Source organism: Hemicordylus capensis, chromosome 3 (genome assembly GCF_027244095.1).
Source record: "Hemicordylus capensis ecotype Gifberg chromosome 3, rHemCap1.1.pri, whole genome shotgun sequence".
NCBI lineage: Eukaryota > Metazoa > Chordata > Lepidosauria > Squamata > Cordylidae > Hemicordylus > Hemicordylus capensis.
The window spans coordinates 246,896,047-246,915,628 of record NC_069659.1 but is presented as its reverse complement, the minus strand read 5'-3'; the positions used below and the strand labels follow the sequence as shown (position 1 = coordinate 246,915,628).

At 42.2% G+C, this 19,582-nt stretch overlaps 1 protein-coding gene across 5 annotated transcripts in view; it reads right to left on the bottom strand.

Moving 5' to 3' along the window:
• Positions 1 to 19,582, bottom strand: part of MYOF (myoferlin) — a 137,583-nt gene that overhangs the window by 66,251 nt on the left and 51,750 nt on the right. For 3 of the 5 annotated variants that reach the window (XM_053310744.1, XM_053310746.1, XM_053310749.1), the window contains 9 exons: positions 17,636 to 17,762; positions 16,747 to 16,850; positions 14,295 to 14,363; positions 14,154 to 14,197; positions 13,327 to 13,409; positions 8,430 to 8,468; positions 6,201 to 6,325; positions 2,439 to 2,555; positions 490 to 667 (listed from right to left, as the gene is read on the bottom strand). In XM_053310744.1, the coding sequence (XP_053166719.1) occupies positions 490 to 667; positions 2,439 to 2,555; positions 6,201 to 6,325; positions 8,430 to 8,468; positions 13,327 to 13,409; positions 14,154 to 14,197; positions 14,295 to 14,363; positions 16,747 to 16,850; positions 17,636 to 17,762 (886 nt within the window). The remainder of the gene's footprint in view (positions 1 to 489; positions 668 to 2,438; positions 2,556 to 6,200; positions 6,326 to 8,429; positions 8,469 to 13,326; positions 13,410 to 14,153; positions 14,198 to 14,294; positions 14,364 to 16,746; positions 16,851 to 17,635; positions 17,763 to 19,582) is intronic. The other 2 variants (XM_053310745.1, XM_053310748.1) reach the window with 1 other exon arrangement.

The following is a 19,582-nucleotide window of genomic DNA, read 5'->3' as shown; positions in this document are numbered from 1 at the left end:
TAAGCATTTCATTGGGGGCACCTGCCCCACGAACCACCCCCTGATGATGCCCCTGGCATACGTCCTTTTACTAAGAAATGTGTACCAACTTCCAGCAACCTAATTCATTCATGCTCTCTGGACAGAACTTTGCTAATTAAGCAGCAAGAGCCTTGAAGGAAGCACAGAACATTTTTGTAGTTATTTCACCTGTCTTGTTTTGAAATGCACCCAAATGGCCTGGTGTAAGCATATATCCATGACAGAAATAATGTTTTCATTGAATTTAATTCTGTGGCTTTGAAAGCAGGCATCAAATGGGAAGGGTTTGGTGGAGCTCACCAAGAAGAAATTGGGGAGGGAGGAACCACACACACACACACACACACACACACACACACACACACTTAGCCTGTTACATATGCAACCGGTCACAGGATTACTGTTTTTTAAAACGGTGCTTCTCAGAATGTATCTTTACTGCTAGTTTTGTGCAACGGCAATACTCACCATCAAATACAGCGCGACTGTACTGAGTTGTTGATGCCAATGGTTTGCAAGTGTTATCAAATTTATTACCATAATTCCCAATGCTAACTTCAAACTGGACGGCCTCGCCAATATCTTGCAACATGGTAGCAGAATGAAACACGGCACAGAGGCTGTATTTTCTTCTACGCTGATATTTCTGTGGGTTCAACAGGGAAAAGGAGGTTTATTTAACAATGGCATTCATAAAACAAAACTAACCAGAAAATACATATATGTGTGTAGGAAGGACGGGGGGGGGGGGGGGGAAGGCAGAATCATACATTCAAAATGACTTTTTGATTTTATTTAATTTATTTTTCAAATTTGTAGACCACCCCAAACTTCCATCTCTGGGAAGTTTACAATGTATTTTATTAACACATATTTTGAAAATAAGTGCAAATGTAATTGTTAAAAAAATGGTTTTTACAATTTCTTCCTCCCTACCTCACTTCTATTGCTGAATTACTATAATTTCATTTTTCCCAACTAGTCTTCCAGATCTCTTTTGCACTATTTGCCATGTGATCATGGCACCTGATTTCCATGGTCTACTGTATGCAAGAGAACTATGTGGTTACTGCAATTCTAAATTTTTGTTTTTAGAAATCTAAAACCAAATCAATCTGTGTGCCAGTTGCAACTCAGTAGACTGAGAGAGGTTATACATTCTTAGAAGTGGGAAAGATCAATGGCTTAACCATTTCAATTTGATACCCTAAATGTCTAATCATAACTATCTAGATATTCACATGACCGTGCGAAACCAGGCTAATGCAGCCCAGCCCGCTTTCACGTGGTTGTGAGAACCACCGGGCTCATGGGCGAGCCCGGTGGTTCTCTGGCAGCTAGCCCAACTAAAATCCCCTCCCCTTAACTCAGGTTAGCGGAGCGAGTGCTCCGCTAACTCGGATTTTCTGGTCGTGAGATGCCGCAGCACATCTCTGCACTGTAGCAACTCGTGAGGAGGCCCCTGACCAGGAGGCTCTCTCAAGCCTTCTGGCCTCAGAGTTCTTCCCAGCATGCCCCGTACACTCACACAGGGCATGCTGGGACTTCCAGGGGCCGGGCAGCCCCCGATCCCTGCCATCCCTACCAGGAGGCTGATTCAGCTAAGCTCGATCTCCCCGCACTAACCCTCCTTGCACTTCGCACTAATCATGTGAAGCACCTTGATAAATATTTATATACCACTTTTCAATAAACATTCCCAAAGCGGTTTACATTATGGATAGGGCCAGTTGCTCTGGAAAAACGCCCCACTGATTTTAATAGAATTTCCTTCCAAATGTGAAGGTTTAGATTACACTCATGGCACAATACACTATACTTATGAGTTTCAAAGGTGCTTGTTCAGCATTTCCTTCAAGATCTCTGTCACAGTGTGGCCAGAACAAACATTTGGATAATCAGCCTGGAAAATGAAAGTGATGTTTATTCCAGAATATGATACTATGTAATTGTCTCTACAATGAACTGCGATACAGTATCTGAAACCTGAATACTATTTAATTTCCCAATGGGAGCAAGTCTGAAATATTCCATACATGTATATTTCCCTAAACTGCTTTGTGAACTATTTGTTGAAAAGCAAAATATACATATTCTTAACAACCACCACCACCAACAACACATTCTGTAGTGGTAGTAGAGAAGAACATTCTCACAAGAGGCTGTGTCATAGCTCAGCCCAGAGTGTTGCTGAGCAGCTGAATGCACATTCACTGCTCCCCATTCCTCCAAAAGTATTTTTCACTGTCAGAAACATGTCCCTGAGGGTCACATAGCTCCCCCTCCCTCTCCATTTGGCTGCACAGCAATGCTCCAGGCTCAGCTCCAAGGCAGCTCCTGTTTCTCCCTACTAACACTGCAGAACACCATCCATTGATGATGATGGTGATGATGATCATCATCTAAAGAGCACTTACCTCAACAACTAGTATGTCATCATTAGGTATCATCTCAATCTTCTTACTGAGGGGTTTGCTATCAAGCAATGTAGATAGTTCAACTAGGAGTCTTCCTCGGTAAGCTACTCCTTCTCCCTGTAATCAATCAAAACACCTCACTGTCAAGATAACATACCCTTAAAAAGTGTGAATAGCATTTGTACTCCTGAATCTGCATATTTGACCACGTTTATAAAATAAAATTATGTCTCCTTTTATTTATATTATAAATGAATAAATATTTAAGGAAGTAATACTTAAGTTTTACATGCTTCAGTTTGTATGGCATTAACTCTTTAAATGCCTTCCTATAGGCGGTAATGGGCTGGTTGAGGCAAAATAAACTGAAGCTGAATCCAAGCAAGAAGGAGGTGCTAATTGTTGGGGTTGTAATCTGCAAGACAGGATATAACTTTCTGTTCTGGATGAAGTTACACTTCCCCAGAGAGAACAGGTTCGTAGCTGTTCACTTGGACCTGGGTCTCACCCTGGTGCCTCAGGTTGAGGCTGTGGCCAGGAGCCCGTTCTTTGAGGAGAATGTCCTCAGAACAGTGGTACAGCAGCTGGTAACCTTCATGTTGGACTACTGCAATATGCTCTATGTAGTGCTGCTGTTATGCCCCCACTTGAGGACTCCGAAGAGGAAGGGGGCAGTGAATTTATCAGGAAGCAGGGAGACGTCTGAGGAGGGTCAGGTCTGTGATCTGAGTGGGGAGGCATCTGAGACGGGCCAGGGTGAGAGGTTGCTGAGGGAGCAGCCAATGAGGCAGAATGGTCTCTGGAGGGAAGGGTTGAAGTCTGAGCAGGAGGTTGAGCGATCATTGTCTCCCAGACTACATAGGTGAGAGAAGCGTCAATGGCAGGTGATGAAGTTGAGAAGGAGTAGCCGGTTATCAGCAAGAAGGCAGCAAGAGACTGACTGAATTGATGGCAGCTGCCGGAGGTGGAGTGGTGATTGGGTGTGCCTGGCTATTAGCTATAAATTCTGCAGCTTGTGCCCTAAGAGGACCATTGGAGACAACGTGTCTAATCAGCCTGCATGACTCTTGTCGGATGAATTGTGATCTTGGAATCTAGACCTCTGAAACTCTGTAAAAAGGTCTGGTTTATTGGATTCGATGGGAATTTTTGTACATGGACTAATTGTTTCTGTGTTCTGCGACTGACTGTTTGTCTAGACCGATTGTTTTCCAGTAAAGCTGAAATCTGAGACATATTTAAAACCCACTACTGTGTCATTGATTTACGAGCGGTTAATCCAGGTTGGCAGGCTCGTGACAGCTGCCTTTGCACGTAGTTCAGGAACTTCATTTAGTTTAAATGCGGCAGCCAGATTGGTCTTGGGGTATCCTGGAGAGACCACATCATGCCTATTCTTAAACAGTTGCACTGGCTGCCGATAGGTTTCCAGGCAAAGTACAAGGTGCTGGTTATTACCTTTAAAGCCCTGAATGACTTTAGTCCAGGTTACCTGAGAGCACGTCTTTCTCTACAAGATCCTGACTGCTCATTAAGATCATTGGGAGGGTTCTGTCTTTGGATGATACCAGTTCATCTGGTGGAGACCTGGGATTGGGCCCTCTCAGTTGTCACCCTTGGGTTGTGGAACGCACTCCTCGTGACTATAAGAGGATTATCTCCCTTGGAGGTCTTCAGGGCGTTTTGCACACTATGAGATTTGCAATGCTTGAAGTGTTCCAAAGTGTAACTGGGTGAGGCAGTGGTTTGAAAGCAGGAGCACAGCAATTCTCAGGCAGTAGTCTGATTACTGCGGCGGTTTTTCCAGGCAGGGAGCTTCCATACTCCACCTCTAGAGCGCATCTACTGGCCCCTCCTCCTCTCTATCTCTGGCCAATGGAGGTTTCGAAGGGAGAGGGGGTTGTTGATGTGGGGGACCAAAAATTTTAAACAACTTCTTGGTACACTTGTACACTTGCGCAAATCTGCCATGAGGGGGTAATGGCTTTCCAAAAAAAGTGCCTTTTGTCAATGCAGGCTAGCCAAGACAAACAAAGATAATTCTTTTATTTAAAAAATACAATGGTGGAGAGGGAGGGAGGGAGGGAGGGAGGGAGGAAGAACACATAGAGGAGTCAAGCAGTCTAAAGATGCAGGTGAGGGGGCACAGTTACTGTGCACAATGCCTTTGGCAGCCAGAAGCATCGGTAAATGCACCTCTGCATCTTTGCGCAACCCCCTCCCCAAAGATTTATTTTTTTAAAGGGGGAGGGTTAGTTGAGGGCGGAGAGCAGAGAAAGCCTGGAGGAGGAAGGAAAACTATTTCCCCTAACCTCTGTAAGCAGCACCTCACCCTGCAGCGGGGCTGGAAGGGAGAATACCACCCTCCCTGCTGTGTGCAGTGCCCACCGACTCTACCTCCCCCCGCCCCTCCGTCGTAAGTGCTAAGCACTTGAGGCAGGAAGCAGCAAGAAAAAAACCACTTCTAAACAGTTGGTACGGAACAGAAAAAAAGCAGCCCATACTGCCACATGCTGCAACACCAGAAGTCTGCATCAAGCCTCCCTACCATGGAAAAATACAGCTAGTTTCAGGCAATGCATTAGTAGCGTTGTAGGGCAGAACCACATCAATATGATGCGAATCCAGGCATGGTATGTGTGGACTACACCCATGCTATAACGTGGCGACACCGAGGGCAATCTGGACGGGCACTCAATAGAAACGCCTTGGCAACGTTGCAGCAGCGAGTGTGGAAAACACCCAGAAGAACCTTAAAGACCTCTCTTTTTAGCTTGGGTTTTTATTGTATCTAGTTTTAATTTTAATCTGCTTTTAAATGATTTTTTATGTTATGTCTTTTTAATGTAACCCCCCCACCCACCCCCGAGCCACTTTAGGAAAGGCGGTATAGAAACTGAATGAAAGGATAGATAGATAGATAAATAGATAGGACAGATAGAATTAAGCACAAGATTTCAACTTTTTTCACACTGATCCTAAATGTGTTTAAATGAGGCACCAATCAACTTTTTGACAGGGGAGAGCAGGACAACTGAGTTCAGTTTCTTGATTCCACTCCAGAACAGCTGAATGGTGCAATTCTAGCTACCTTTACAGAGCTTTGCATGCACAGTCACTGTTGCTACTGGATCATGCTGGGAAATTAGGCAACTTTTACGGAGATCATTTTTCAATCGAAGCCTTAAAAAGCTGCACATGATTGGGGTGGGTCCTTTTTTTTTTTTTTTTTTAAGTGAGCAGCTAGGGATTCATACACAATACGTTCAATGGATAACTCCCTATCACTTTTTCTTCTTCTGCCGTGGGTTGGAATAGTTTTTAGTTTTTAAACCCTAATTTAAAGCAATCAACTGGTTTGCAAAAACCACCACAATGGATTCTTTTTAAAAGAGTGACGTTGCATATAATCCAAACTTTAAAGTTAAGTAAAGTGTGCTGTCAAGTCAGTGTTGACTCCTGGTGCCCACAGAGCCCTGTGGTTGTCTTTGGTAGAAGGCAGGAGGGGTTTACCATTGCCATCTCTCGTGCAGTATGAGATGATGTGTTTCAGCATTTTCCTATATTCCTATATTGCTTCTACCCGATATAGGTGTTCCCCTATAGTCTGGGAAACATACCAGCGGGGATTCAAACCAGCAGCCTCTGGCTTGCTAGTCAAGTCATTTCCCTGCTGTGCCATTAGGTGGCTATTTTTCACTTTAAACTTACAGAAACATAACTGCAGAAAGTATATCTATATCATTAAACAAATAAACTAACCTTTCCGGAATTCAGCTCATCATATGGGTCTGGGAAACCGGTATATTCTCTTGGACTTCCATAAAGGTTTAGGTAACAAGGTCCAAATGTTGGTAAGAAGCCAACTTCTGTCTCTCCAGTGTTTACTGATAGGCAAACATCATGATTAGAACATAATTTAATTGTTTTTGTTTTGATGTAAACCGCCCTGAGCCATTTTTGGAAGGGCGGTATATCAATCAATCAAACAAATAAAGTACTATCAGAGGTTACAAGGGTGTGAGCATAAATCCAGATGCAGCAAACTAAAATGTTAAATGTTAGTTGTTGGTAAATAAGAAAATGTTATTCTATGGGTATGAAGAAATGCAAATACGTCATGCAAATGACTACCCACTCATATTTTCACCCTGATCCATCAACTCCTTGTGCATGGGCAGCCTCCAGTGTGTGCACTAGGGGTCAGGAACTGGTAACCCTGGGCCAAATCTGGTCCTCTGTCAAACATAGACTCAAAAGAACACAGTGTACAAGTGATTTCTGGGGAAACGAGTTACTGATCAGGGGTGTACACAGAGCTCTTGCATGCACAAGGCCTTCTCCGTCCATTTGAGAGCAGCCTGCACATCAGTGCGCCTGCAGAGCTCTGGGTCAGAAATATGAAGTATAAATTTGAACACTGGCAACCCTTTAAGAAAAATTACACCCACAGAATAAACTGACTCTCTGATATTCCTAGCAGTAAGCTTACATGAGTGTGCAAGAACGAACATCATTAAAAACATATGCCCTGTATTAATGTTTTTGTCCAAAGAAAGGTCATGTGGACATAAAATAGAGTAAAAAGAGCTAGCAAAGCTCTTGCAACTGTATACTCATAGTTCTCTCAGCTATGTGCATTTCCTTCCCTTGGATCCTAGCCATAAACCTTAATACAGGGTTACTTTTTACATGTCAATAAAAACTGCAAACAGAAATAATTAATATTCACATATGTGTACACATTTTCTCTAAACTACTGTTAGTATTCAGCAGCCTACAGCTGTATCAGATAAAGTTTAGCTATGTTAGCGATTGGCAGAGGACTAGTAAAGTCAGTTGCCATTATGCTAGAAGCAAACCCATATGCTCCTAAAATCCAATTACTAAGATTTACAAATCTCCATTTCTCATGGTTCATGAAAAGCAGGGAATCAGAAGGGTGAATCCCGCATATTTCTGTTATTCCCACTTCATAATGAGAAAAATAATCTAACCCTTTGCTAAGCAATTATGCTGAAGATCAGGCAAACAGAGAGTTGCTCAGAAAAGCAGATTTAGACACACACACAATTTCTCTCAGAAAATGCTCAGAAAAGCAGATTTAGACACACACACAATTTCTCTCACATGCATACCATAGCTGTTAGTTTTAAATTCAACCAATGAAAATCACACTTAGATTTTAAGATCAATTGAGCAAAGAAGTTTGAAGTTTGAAAGCACATTGGCAAAGTATAATGCTTTGTGCATGAAGCCATGCTTGGTGATTTGTGCTATATATTTTTAAATATTGGACAGGAAAATTAAGTACTTATAAGGACAATAGATACCGTTCACATGCACCCCACTACATTGCATTCATTAACCCTTTATATCCCAAATATTAAAAGTTCATCTTATTCTGAGCTGAAGAAGTATATCTAGATATTGCAGCTGCATACATTGACAGGGCTGGGTTTAGGGACAGGCACCCTGGGCAACTGCATGGGAGGAACCAGGCATTTCAACTATTCTTAAAGTTTAAAAGCTTCTACAAAATTAGAGGGGAAATATTTTTATTTGCTTATATGTGGCATGAATATATACAGATCCATGCATGTGAAAATTTATCATAGTACACAATAGAGATAAATCATGTATGCAGATTGTACATCAAAGCTTGAAAGTGAAATAAAAAATGGGGTATTCAAATGAAATTTAAAATGGGGTGTTCAAAAGTTGAAGAAACAGAACAGGAATCAGAATGCTCTTTGCTTGGGGCACCATTTAGTCTAAGGCCAGCCCTGTGCTATTAGGATTTCCTAGTTAATTGCATGCATAACTCTAAAATAAAATCATGCAAAAACCAAGCAATTGTGTCCTTAGCACAAAATTATCACTATCTTGTAGCTGTCAATATAAATTTAAGTAAATGTTTTAATTTAAAGGAAATGTTAGATTGGGGAAAGGACAGAGAATCATTTTACAATCCAAGAAGTGATTATGAACCTTCATATGATGAAACCCCAGCTCCCGAAGATGAAAGCTCTATAAAAAGACAATGGATTATTTGACAAATAACAGAGCATACAGGTCAAGCATATACAACATACTGCTGCAAAAACTAAGCAAAATAAATATTGAATGAGTCTAGATTAGTACTCTCTAAAAAAAACAAAAGCATCCTGATCCTGCTCCATAGGAACAGAAATGTTTAAGGTGGGCTGCAGCAACAGCTGTGCCAGAATAACATCACATAGTAATCCAGAGACATTATGAGAGAGAACATTTTAAGATCTAGGATGCCAAATTTCATGTGGTCTTCAAAGAGGCTAGCCTCCCTTGGCTACAAAAAACAATATCTCACCACACAGCAATCATGTATGTTTTCAAGAAACAAAGCTCTAGCAAAACCCATGGCATGAGTACATGTGGCAACTGCTCTTTTGAAACAATACCTGTGTTACCATTATGCAAGATATAATGAACCATTCCGGACATGTGTTCTCAGAACAGTAGCACATGAATTGTCCCATTTGCCAAGCAAGGTCTGCCCTGGTTGCCCTGGAAGATAATCCCCTTAGGGGATGGGGACACTCTGGGAAGAGCACCCACATGCTTGCATGCAGAAGGTTCCAAGTTGCCTCCCTGGTATTTTCAAAAGAGAGAGAGAGAGAGAGAGAGACTGACTCCTGGCTGCAACCATGGAGAAGTCACTGCAATACTGAGCCAATGGTTTGACTCGGTATATGGCATCCTCCTATGTTCACGTTAGGCCACTCCATCATGCCAACCAGTGGCAGCTCCAGGTCCAGCTGTGCAACAGCCATGGAGTGTCGGAAGGCAGGAATTTGTCCTAAAACCTGGAGCTTTCCCAGACAGCAGGCTTTACTATGGGTTTTCTGTAAGGCTTCACTGTGAATTTGAAGTTGACCCCCAAAACCGATGCAAAAAGTGGATTCTTTTATGCCAGATATAAATCGGGCCACACTCTAGTGTGCAATAAAAAAATCTGAATTGTGTGTGAAGTGCTCCCCAATAGCTCACAGGGATTTGGGGGTAAATCTGCCCAATATGTAAACACACACCCTCCATTCTGGAGAAGATGTGAGCGAAAGGGCTTTTAAAGCCCTGTGTGAAAAACTCCCTGGTCCAGTACAGGGTTCAGAAAGAAGAGAGAGCAATCGCTTTGGGGGTGGAGAATGGGAGGGGTGGAGGTTGCTGCCTTTCACTCTGCTCCTGCCCTCCACTCTGTTCCCCTGCATGCCCCTCTGAAGTGGGTAGAGTCTGGAGGGCGGAGTGGAAGTAGAGAGAAAGGGCAGTGGCCATGGCTACCTCATGGCGGGAAAATCAGAGGGCAACCCCTTCCCTCATCGTGTGGGGACACTTACCTAGCCTGCCAGCAGCGGGGGTGGGGAATGGGAGAGCCAGATGCCCAGTGCATTGTTGGGCCTGGCTAGCTGGCTGATTTAGGTTTAGGAATAGAAGCAGAAAGGGGGAAAGAAGAGGAGAGAGTCCGGTTGCATTTGTGGGTGAGTGAGGAGCAAACACAATGGTTAGAAGGATTGATTGAAACTAATTGGAAGCCTCTGCCAGCACAGTGGACCCATAGCCTCTCTGTGCTGATGCCTAGCTCAGGGTTGGCTTCTACTACAGTAACAGCAGAAGTTGTGATATTAGCAGAAGCCTCTTTAGAGACAGAGCAGGGAGTGGGGAAAGAAACATGTGGGATGTTAAGTTGCATGTTGAAATGTTTCTGCTCATGCATATTTGCGTGAATATACCTGTTTTGCATTCTTACATTATTGTGAGTTCAGTTGCTGTTTCCTCAAGAACTCATATGTTAAAAATACTGCATATGTCATCGTGTGTGTAGGGGGATGATGCTTACCTTGTGTAACTGGGGGGAGGGGGGGCATCCAAAGGCCTTTAGGTCCAAACTCCAAAATTACCTAGGTGCACATCTGGATATTTATGTGTGAAGTTTAACATTTGTACAATCTGTGTACAGTGATCACTGGTACAGATCTCTACACAAGTACATTTATTCACATGTTATGTTGACTGCAGTTACTGCAGTATTCTTCCTATTGGTACCATGCATTTGAGGGTTTTGTACCCAGGTGCACTTTTAAAATAAACACAGGTATATTCATTCACACAAAAACATGCATGTGTGTATAGATATCAGAATGTAGGTACAAAATAGAGGGGTAATTCACACAATCAAAAACTGTGTTCTACCCCGGTTTGGGAGCTGTGTGTGCTCCCAATTTTTGATTGTGTGGAAGCAATGTAGGAGGAAAACCTGGGAAGAAGTGATTGTGCGGAAGCAAGGCAATGGGAAGAGAGCTGGTCTTGTGGTAGCAAGCATGACTTGTCCCCTTAAGCTAAGCAGGATCTACCCTGGTTGCATATGAAAGGAAGTGTGAATGCTGTAAGATATTCCCCTTAGGGGATGGAGCCGCTCTGGGAATAGCATCTAGGCTCCAAGTTCCTTCCCTGGCATCTCCAAGATAGGGCTGAGAGAGATTCCTGCCTGCAACATAAGAACATAAGAACATCCCTGCTGGATCAGGCCCAAGGCCCATCTAGCCAGCATCCTGTTTCGCACAGTGGCCCACCAGATGCCGCTGGAAGCCACAGACAGGAGTTGAGGGCGTGCCCTCTCTCCTGCCATTACTCCCCTGCAACTGGTACTCAGAGGCATCCTGCCTTTGAGGCTGGAGGTGGCCCACCGCCCTCCGACTAGTAGCCATTGATAGACCTCTCCTCCATGAAGTCATCCAAACCCCACTTAAAGCCATCCAGGTTGTTGGCTGTCACCACATCCTGTGGCAGAGAGTTCCACAAGTGGATCATGCATTGTGTGAAAAAGTACTTCCATTTGTTGGTCCTAAACCTCCTGGCAATCAATTTCATGGAGTGACCCCTGGTTCTAGTGTTGTGTGAGAGGGAAAAGAATCTCTCTCTCTTCACTTTCTCCACGCCATGCATGATTTTATAGACCTCTATCATGTCTCCCCGCAGTCGTCTTTTTTCTAAACTGAATAGCCCCAGGTGTTGTAGCCTAGCCTCATAAGAAAGGTGCTCTAGGCCCTTGATCATCTTGGTTGCCCTCTTCTGCACCTTTTCCAGTTCTACAATGTCCTTTTTTAGATGTGGTGACCAGAATTGTACTCAGTACTCCAGGTGTGGCCGCACCATAATTTGTATAAGGGCATTCTAATATTAGCAGATTTATTTTCAATCCCCTTCCTAATGATCCCTAGCATGGAATTGGCCTTTTTTTTACAGCTGCTGCACTTTGAGTCGACACTTTCAACGAGCTGTCCACCACGACCCCAAGATCCCTCTCCTGGTCAGTCACCGACAGCTCAGATTCCATCAGCATATACTTGAAGTTGGGGTTTTTCATCCCAATGTGCATTACTTTACACTTGCCAACATTAAGCTGCATTTGCCATTTTGTCGCCCACTCCCCCAGTTTGGAGAGATCCTTTTGGAGCTGCTCACAATCCGTTTGGGATTTCACTACCCGGAAGAGTTTGGTATCATCTGCAAATTTGGCCACATCACTGCTTACCCCTGCTTCTAGATCATTTATGAATAAATTAAAAAGCACCAGCCCCAGTACAGATCCCTGAGGGACCTTCCCTCCATTGTGAAAACTCTCCATTTATACCTACCCTCTGTTTCCTGTCTTTCAACCAGTTAGCAATCCACACATGTACTTGTCCCTTTATCCCATGACAGCTCAGTTTCCTCAGGAGTCTTTGATGAGGAATTTTGTCAAAAGCTTTCTGGAAGTCCAGGTAGACTATGTCAACTGGATCACCTTGATCCACACACTCGTTGACACTCTCAAAGAAGTCCAAAAGGTTGGTGAGGCAAGATTTACCTTTGGGGAAGCCATGCTGGCTCACTCCCAGCAGGGCCTGTTCTTCTAGGTGCTTTACAATTTTATCCTTGAGGATGCTTTCCATCAATTTGCCTGGAACTGACGTTAGGCTAACCGGCCTGTAATTTCCCGGATCACCCCTGGATCCCTTTTTGAAAATCGGTGTTACATTTGCTACTCTCCCGTCCTCTGGTACAGAGCCCGATTTCAGGGATAAGTTAAATATTTTAGCAAGGAGGTCAGCAATTTCACATTTGAGTTCTTTGAGGACTCTTGGATGGATGCCAAGATTTATTAGCTTTCAGTTTTTGTGATTTGTTAGCTTTCAGTTTTTCCAGACAGTTTAGAACATCATCCCTTGTCACCTTAGAGAAGCCGCTGCCAGTCTGTGTAGACAATACTGAGCGAGATGGACCTATGGTCTGACTCAGTATATGGCAGCTTCCTATGTTCCTATGTAGGAGGAAAAGCTACCCAGATGTCTGAATAGGGCTATTGTGTCCCTATTGGGTACTATTGTGATCATTGTACCCAATAACATGTCATGTTTTACCAGCAAAGCAGCAGTTAATAGGATCAAGTTAGACTGTGATCCTAAGCGCTTTTATAAATAGGTTCCCCTGAAAACAATCAGGCTTTCCTCCACATAAATGTTTAGGATCAGAATACATGTTCCACTGACGTTTCAAGCTAATTTAAGCAACCAAACCCAAGAACTCCAGATTAACTGGTTTGTAGATTTCCTATTCAAGGAGAAAGCAGTTATAGAAACTAAATGAAATTATAACCCTCACTTGCAACTTTGAGGTGGCCTCAATGTCAGTAGCATGTTTGTAACACATCAGTGCTAACTGATCCATGAAACGTACACTGTAGAGAATGTATTCAGAAGATGCAATCACAGCAGCCGTGTCTATGATATGCGAAGACAGTGTTAGCGTGGTGTTGATTTTGCAGGAGATACCGTACTCTGAGGAAACATTGCCCAAGGAGAGACTAGCTTACCTTCAACTTCTCCACCAGAGGCAGCAATTCTGGAGAGATTTAAATAGGTTGTGCCCACTACATCATTTTTTGTAAGGCGATCCCTGTAAGAATGTATATAAAGCTTTCCATTAAATGCATCAGTGCTCATCTTCAATATACTCAAGCTTATCATCTAAAATATTTTTTGCAGAGTGAACAAATTCTATATATGCTCTATTTTAACCATATGCTCATTTGCACATTGTATATGTATGTGTGCAAGCGTGTGTGCAAGTGTCATACTTATTATCAATTGCATTCATAAGAAGCCCAATATATATGGCCATTATACCATACTGCTGCCGCATCCACATATGTCTGACAAGATTTCAGTTCCATTGGTGACCATCAGATGGCGCAATGTGCACCTTCAGACAGATGTTAAGGGAAGTACATTTATCTCTTTTGCAAATTTTAGAATTTCCACATTTAAAAAAATAATAATTCCCCCTGCCCTCAGATTAGGTGGATTATCCTTATCAGACATAAACCTAACGGGCATGATGAATCCCAAATAAATCCTAAAGACCTATATACTGGTTCAAATTGAGCAGCTGATGAATAAGAACTCTTCATGAGAATTGTACAAAAACAAAAATGTGTATTAGGTTCTGTAAAGGGGACCATTAATAATAATTGTTTAAGAACACCAGTCTATTACAAATAAACTTGTAGCAGCTTGCACCACTCTGTGAGTACTCAGCTCTATAGCTGAAACATATGTTGGCACTTTATGTCAAAATCTGTTTTTTCTCAGCATTGTAATTGTTGTTTTCTATGAGATTGTATACACAATAAGAACTCACCAGTCATACACTATCAGTCTTATTTTTTCACACACTGAAGGGAACTAGAAAACAAAAGATAATACTAATTTATCAATGCTTATTTCTAAAACAGACCAAAACAGGACATCATAGTACTTTTTGGTACAACAGGTAACAAACCTTGATCTGAAGATTAACAAGCTGATTCCATTCTGGGTTAGCATTCTTTTCAATTATATTTGTGCAAACCTGAAAGAAATCCCCACATAAAACAAAGTGTGACAGAAGTTCAGTTTTAATAGCTCTATAGTTTTAAAACTCCAAAGGTTCCCTTCCTCCAAAAGAAGCTCATTCGATTGAAGGAAATAAAGTTCTGCATACCACCCCGTATCTATATTTATGTTCGTTCATGTATGCATGCATCCAACCAGCTTGTATTCAAACAAAAAAGCCTAAGACTCACCCAATATTATACCAAATACTAAACAGAGTAGTTATGGATATAGTCAGAGTTATTTTCGCTCCTCATTTTAGAAGGCATTCCCTTAAGGTACAAAAATAACCATCCAAACATATTGAACTTAGCAGAAACTGAACCTCTTCTCACAAGTAGTGAGAAGAGCTCCAGAGTGGGCTGCAGGAGATGCAGGTTAGACTTACCTTCCCCGCAGACAACCGCTCCTCCTGTGCTGGGTGCTCTCCCTGCGTGCCCAAACAATTCCCTGCATGCCCAGGCAGTGGGGGTCAGGGGCTGGGAAATGTTGTCTCAGCCCCCAGAAATACCATGCTGCATCATGGGGATCCCCCTTCCCTCCCCAGGCTCCCTGCAGTCTGGCAGCCACAGCTGCAAACAGCCGTGGCTGTCAGACGATTTTTAAAAATGGGGTTAAGGGAGCACTCGCTCCCTTAATCTTGTTTTGAAAGGGTGGCTACTTCAGTGTGGAGTTCTACACGGCTCCATACTGTCTCCAATGCTCTTTAACATCTACATGAAACTGCTGGGAGAGATCATCAGGAGGTTTGGTGCAGGGTGTTATCAATATGCTGATGACACCGAGATCTACTTCTCCATGTCATCCTCATCAAGAAATGGCATATCTTCCCTAAATGCCTGCCTGGAGGCAGTAATGGGCTGGATGAGTAATGGGCTTGATGAAGTTGAATCCAAGTAAGACGGAGGTACTAACTGTGGGGGGTTGGGACCCGAGAGATGGTTTAGATCTGCCTGTTCGGGATGGGGTTATACTCCCCCTGAAAGATAAGGTATGTAGCTTGGGAGTGCTCCTGGATTCCAAGCTCTCCCTGGTTTCTCAGGTTGAGGCAGTGGCCAGGAGTGCTTTTTATCAGCTTCGGCTGATACACCAGCTACATCCATTTCTAGAGGTGAATGACCTTAAAACAGTGGTACATATGCTGGTAACCTCCAGGCTTGACTACTGCAATGCACTCTACATGGGGCTGCCTTTGTACGTATTTTGGAAACTACAGTTGGTACAGAATGCAGCAGTTAGCAGCCCCCTGGTCTCTGGGACAACATGAAGGGAACATATATCACCAGTTTTGAAAGAATTGCACTGGCTGCCAATATGTTTCTGAGTGAAATAAAAAAGTGCTGGTTATTGCTGGTTATAAAACCCTTAATGGCTTGGGTCCAGGCTATTTAAGAGAGCACCTATTTTGTTGTGAACCCTGCCTCCTGTTACGATCATCTGGAGAGGTCCAATTACAGTTGCCACCAGCTTGTTTGGTGGTGACCCAGGGCCGGGCTTTCTCTGTGGCTGCCCCAGGGCTTTGGAATATGCTCCCTGCTGAAATAAGAGTATCTCCTTCTCTGTTTGTTTTCAGGAAGACCCTCAAGTCTCTCCTGTTTTTGCAGGCTTTTAATTAGAATTAATTTTTAATAATGTTAACAATTTGTTTTAATAACTGTTTTATGCTGTTTTCATTGTGTCATATATTTTAATCTGTTTTGACTTAAAAATAAGATAGATAGATAGATAGATAGATAGATAGATAGATAGATAGATAGAAGCCTCATTCAGACATTCTCAATTGGGAACTGACTGTACAGCCCCACAAAAGAGACAGAAGTCCCGTCTGGCATGTTAGTCACTTTCCCTTGTTGGGTGGGTCCATCACGCTTACAGCCTTTATCTGCAGAGACAAAACATGATGGGGGCGCTTCTGTGATTGGAATCTCCAGCACCTGAGTCTCCAAATCACAAAGGCTGTAAGTGTGATGGACCCGCCCAGCAGGTGAGAGCGATCGATATGCTGGGCTGCACTTTTACCATTGCCTCTTTTACCATTTGATAACATCTGAATGAGGCTATAGTGTCTTATTCATTAATTTCACATATTTTCTGGGAAGTTTTATGCCAGAAAGAATGTTCGTTTATTGTATTGATTTTGCAGGGGAATTGCTTGTGCTGCATTTTAAATATTAGCACACGACTGATTGATATATGAAAGAATGAAAGAACAAGTGAACATGGTTGCATCACTGTAACCATTAGAATACAATGCAAGTAACAATTTTTTGTTACTTAAACTATAAATATATATTGTTTTTGAGCTCTCTGAAACATCCAACCAGGATATTTAATTATAGAGTGTTATTAGCACAGAATACCTTTTTCCCAGCAAAACAAACTTCCACAAATGGATCCACGAGGTTTTTCTTGTCAGCCTCTCCTCCAAATATTTCTTTTACAGTCTGTGCAAAAGCATCATCCACTGGATAGGGAGCATGAAGAAGAAAATAATGACCCTCAGTTTTCTAGAATCGATCTCTAGCAGCTACAGGGTTTGTATATTGGAATATACAATACTGTAATAAATTTTGCAGTTGAATTTTCAACTGTGAAACCATTTCATGGAGTTTTAATATGTAAAATAAACTACTGATTAAGAATGGCATGACACTGAATACTGAAAGGAGAAAACTAGGGATCAGCTCTGGATCAAATCTGCCATCTTCACAAATGATATCTGGCCCTACAATTACTAATCCAGAGGTACAGAGGGGTGTACAGGGAATGGCAGAAGTGGGAATTGCCCCATTTTGAGGTGGGGCCTTAGCCCACTAACTTACTAAGCTGTCTAGCTCAGCCTTCTCCATTACATGCTTTTCTATGTGGGAGGATTTTTTTTTCTTTTTAATTTAGAGGAGTGTTCAGTGGAGTCTGAAGCAGTACAGCCCAGACACAGGTTTATATATAAGAAAGAACCAGGCCTTAAACCATCCCCAAATCTCTCTCTCAAATATTCCAACCACTAATATTACCATATTTTGGACACTGAATTTAAGACATTCCCCTGCCCCAATTTCTAACAGCAGAGAACTTGGGGAAAATCTAGTTTTCAGACATACAGTTGGATGTCTGCTAGTTTTCTAGTTTTTCTAGTTTTCAGACATACAGTTGTATGTCTGCTATAATGATGCAATTTGTTTACAATATGAAGTTACAATTTTCAAAAATGTTAATAGCATGAAAATCAGAAATGAAAGTACTACATACTCTGAGGAATATCTTCAGCTCTGTAGATTTTAAGAACGAAAGTGACCCATCGGAGTACTATTCCAGCTGGTAATAAAAGATTACTTTCCACATCATCATTGTCATTGTCTCGTTCTCTGTTTTCTGCCTGTTAAAGATACACTCATATGTTTCATCATTCTACCCATAGGAAAAATGTCAAACAGTTTTTGTTAAACAGCGACTACATGCAACATTCTAGAGTGGGTTATTTTCCTCGGTTTGAAATACGTGCATGAAGAACCCAATCCTGTCCTTCTCAATTTACATTTGCAGCATTATTTTTTAGTAATATCCCATGACCCTGCACAACTTTTGGCTATAGCTAAACTGTTGCTTTTCACAGATAGTAGAATGTTGGACATAACTGCAATCATGAATGCACATACATGTCTTAGAGGACAAAAAACAGCTTCTAAGGGTTATTTCACACATGAAACTTAGACCAGAACTACCAGTCAACAAATGTTTCCAAACACCTGCCTTCTGCGTCTCTCCTGCAAAGTGGTGCCAGGTAGGGGTAATTTGCAGGAGAGCAAAGGCGAGCAAGAGGAATTGGGGAGGGTGCAAAATCTACCCCATCTCCGCTGCATGCTGTTTTTCTGGCAACTCCCTAAAGTTTCCTTGCAACTTCAGTTGTTTCCTCCCCCACCCCTGCTCCATATTTCCACCACAAACATGACCCTGAAGCCCTGGCTAGAAGACAAGCCGCTGGGGAGGAAGCTGCTGGGGGAAGTGGTAGGCAGGAGAAAGGCTCAACACCCATCTCCTCTGCCAACATTTTCTTCTTGAAATCACCATCGCAAACAAAACAAAACAACCATATGACCTTCAGTGGGACATTAACTTTGCGTGACCATCTACATAATCTAAAGGCAAAAAGCAAGGAAAATATTCTGCAAGTCTTTTATTATGTGATTGTTCCCAACCCATCTGTTATCTTAGTTGCACCCATGAAACTGATCTTGGTACAAGTCATTTATATGGAGAGATATCAACATAAATGAAGGCAAGTTCCACTAGTGCATAGCTACGATGAACACAGTGGGCCATTAGCCACTCATTCAATATCCTATTGCTCTCCTATCCTAATGCCACTTCAGAGCTGAAAAGCAATAGCGTGGTGTTTGGAACTGCAAAGCGACCAGTTTGCACCTTAAATTGTTTTTCCTTTCAGTCAATCTGTAATGGAAATGTAAAATCGACATGGGCAAGCATGCACATTTTATTGCTCTTCTGCATTCTTTCCAGCATTAATGATGCCCATACATGATACATACAGTGTGCAAGACACTCAGAAGCACTTTTTTGTGTCTCTTGTGAAAGTAATCCTAAGTATTGGCAGATCTAAGGGTTGGGGGAATCTCCTGCTAAAAGGTCGGTTTCTGGACGCTCATTTTTATTACAAGAATTAGTGACTTCAAGTATATTGAATACCTCAATGTTTTATTTGCATATAACTTGGCAGTTCCATATTAGTATGCAGATTATGTAATAGGGGTCTAGCTATAACTAGATTTATGATTTTGTTTGTAAACATATAATATGTATATAATAATACATCCATTAAAATGGGCTCACCGTGCTAGGTTTTCTACCGTTTCCACTCTATGACTTCTTAAGTCAGCCATAAGGTAAGAATACCATTATAAAAAGCAAAAACATTCTAGACGGTTTTTGCAGTTATGTATATTAATAACTGTGGACTTTCACATTTGCTACAGGATCACAGGGTGAGCTATGCAATTGAAGCTGGAAAATACATAGATATTTTTAGCATATTTTTGCCCTCAGTGGTGGAACAAGCCCTATAGAGGCCTGTGTGCAAGAATTGATTATGGGCCCCATTGGATAATTTCCCCATAGGGATCAATGGGAAACTCAAAAAGATTAAGAACACCTAAATGGCGGAGCAGAAAGCTCTGAAAT